Genomic DNA, 1,580 nt, shown 5'->3' with positions numbered 1-1,580 from the left:
TATACATACATACATACATACATACAGACATACATTACCACACATGCACATACACATAAATAAAACCCATGCACAGCGTCTGCCACGCACCTGCTCATGGAGGTGACTGCTAGCGGCGCTTCCTCTGCTGACTTGACAATTCGTCTGACACAAATAAACCCTAAATGCCTTCTGGATCCAGCCTTAGGGTCTGTGGTCATGTCCATGTCATCGCTCTCACTCACCCGCCCACGTGTATGGTGGGGTGTACCATCCGTGTGCGTGCGTGTGTGTGTTTGCGTGTATGTGCGTGTGTGTGTGCTTGCGGGGGGGATTAGCACAGCCAGTCCTTCGGTGAAGACGTGGATGCACTGGCTGATCAGGTCGTCGTCGATCGCACTGTCCGCCTCCTCTGCAAAAGGAAGCAACGGGAAGGGTTAAGGTTTAGGGTTAGAGAGAGTTTAGGTATTTTTGTTTGTTTGGCGTATCCTTTATATGTTTACACGCTAGTTTATTATTTATATATTTTTTTCGGGGGGGTGGGGGAATAGATGGGTGACAGACTTGTGAAGCATGTATGTAGATCACACCTTACAATGGACAGACGCACATGGCCGAGATATAACACAGACAAATGCATAACATCGCACTTATACACAAGCACACATCCATGTACACAAACACATGCATCCATGTACACACAAACACACCCATCCATGTACCACAAACACAAACACACATCCATGTAAACACAAAAAATAACACTCACATCCATGTACACAAAACAAACACACACATCCATGTACACACAAAAACAAACACAAAACCAACACACATCCATGTATACACAAAAACCAACACAAAATCAAACACACATCCATGTACACACAAAAACCAACACAAAACAAACTCACATCCATGTAAACACAAAACAAACACACATCCATGTACACACAAAACCAACACAAAACAAACACACATCCATGTACACACAAAAACAAACAAACACACACACACACACACACACACACACACCACCACCTCTTACCCTCTACAGGCAGCAGCAGCGACGACAGCCCCAGCGCATACGACAGCAGCGGGAGTGTTGCTGTGCTTATCTCTGTGTAACAGTGCTGTGCGGTCCCCAACGTAATAGCCACACCTGAGCCTGTGCGCACCGCGGAGCTGTTTGCTGCACCGCTTGTGTGTGCGTCTATGACTGTGTGTGTGTGTGCGTCTGTGTCTGTGTGTGCGTTGTGTGTGGTGGTTGCCATAGGAACGGTGCGTGCATGCGTGCGCGTGTCCTGTTCAAAGTGGTGGTACGACTGGAAGAACACTTCGCACACGGCCAACAGGCGACGCAGAGACGTTTCATCCGTCAACACTGGACTGTGCATCTGCAACACAGGACAGGAGAGGATGGGATGCTAAAGTTTAGGGTCTGAGGGTTTTAGGGTTTAGCTGAGTGGCGGTGGGATGGCTATAGGTTTAGGGTTTAGGGGTTTTCCGCTGTTGTGGCTATACGCAATACATCCAAAGTAGGTGGGAAGAGAGCGACTTCGTGAAACAGCACACTGTGCATTTGCAAGCGATGTCCGTGG

The 1,580-nt window shown here is 47.9% G+C and overlaps 1 protein-coding gene across 1 annotated transcript in view; it reads right to left on the bottom strand.

Moving 5' to 3' along the window:
- The window catches only part of SARC_11963 (hypothetical protein), a gene marked incomplete at both ends in the record, with an annotated part of 8,897 nt that overhangs the window by 3,158 nt on the left and 4,159 nt on the right, over nucleotides 1-1,580 (bottom strand). The window contains 2 exons of the mRNA XM_014293940.1: nucleotides 91-391; nucleotides 1,028-1,376. Coding sequence (XP_014149415.1) covers nucleotides 91-391; nucleotides 1,028-1,376 — 650 coding nt within the window. The remainder of the gene's footprint in view (nucleotides 1-90; nucleotides 392-1,027; nucleotides 1,377-1,580) is intronic.

This window comes from Sphaeroforma arctica, assembly GCF_001186125.1.
Source record: "Sphaeroforma arctica JP610 unplaced genomic scaffold supercont1.1980, whole genome shotgun sequence".
Lineage (NCBI taxonomy): Eukaryota > Ichthyosporea > Ichthyophonida > Sphaeroforma > Sphaeroforma arctica.
Note: the sequence above shows the minus strand (reverse complement) of the source record. Positions and strands in the feature narration are given on the sequence as shown.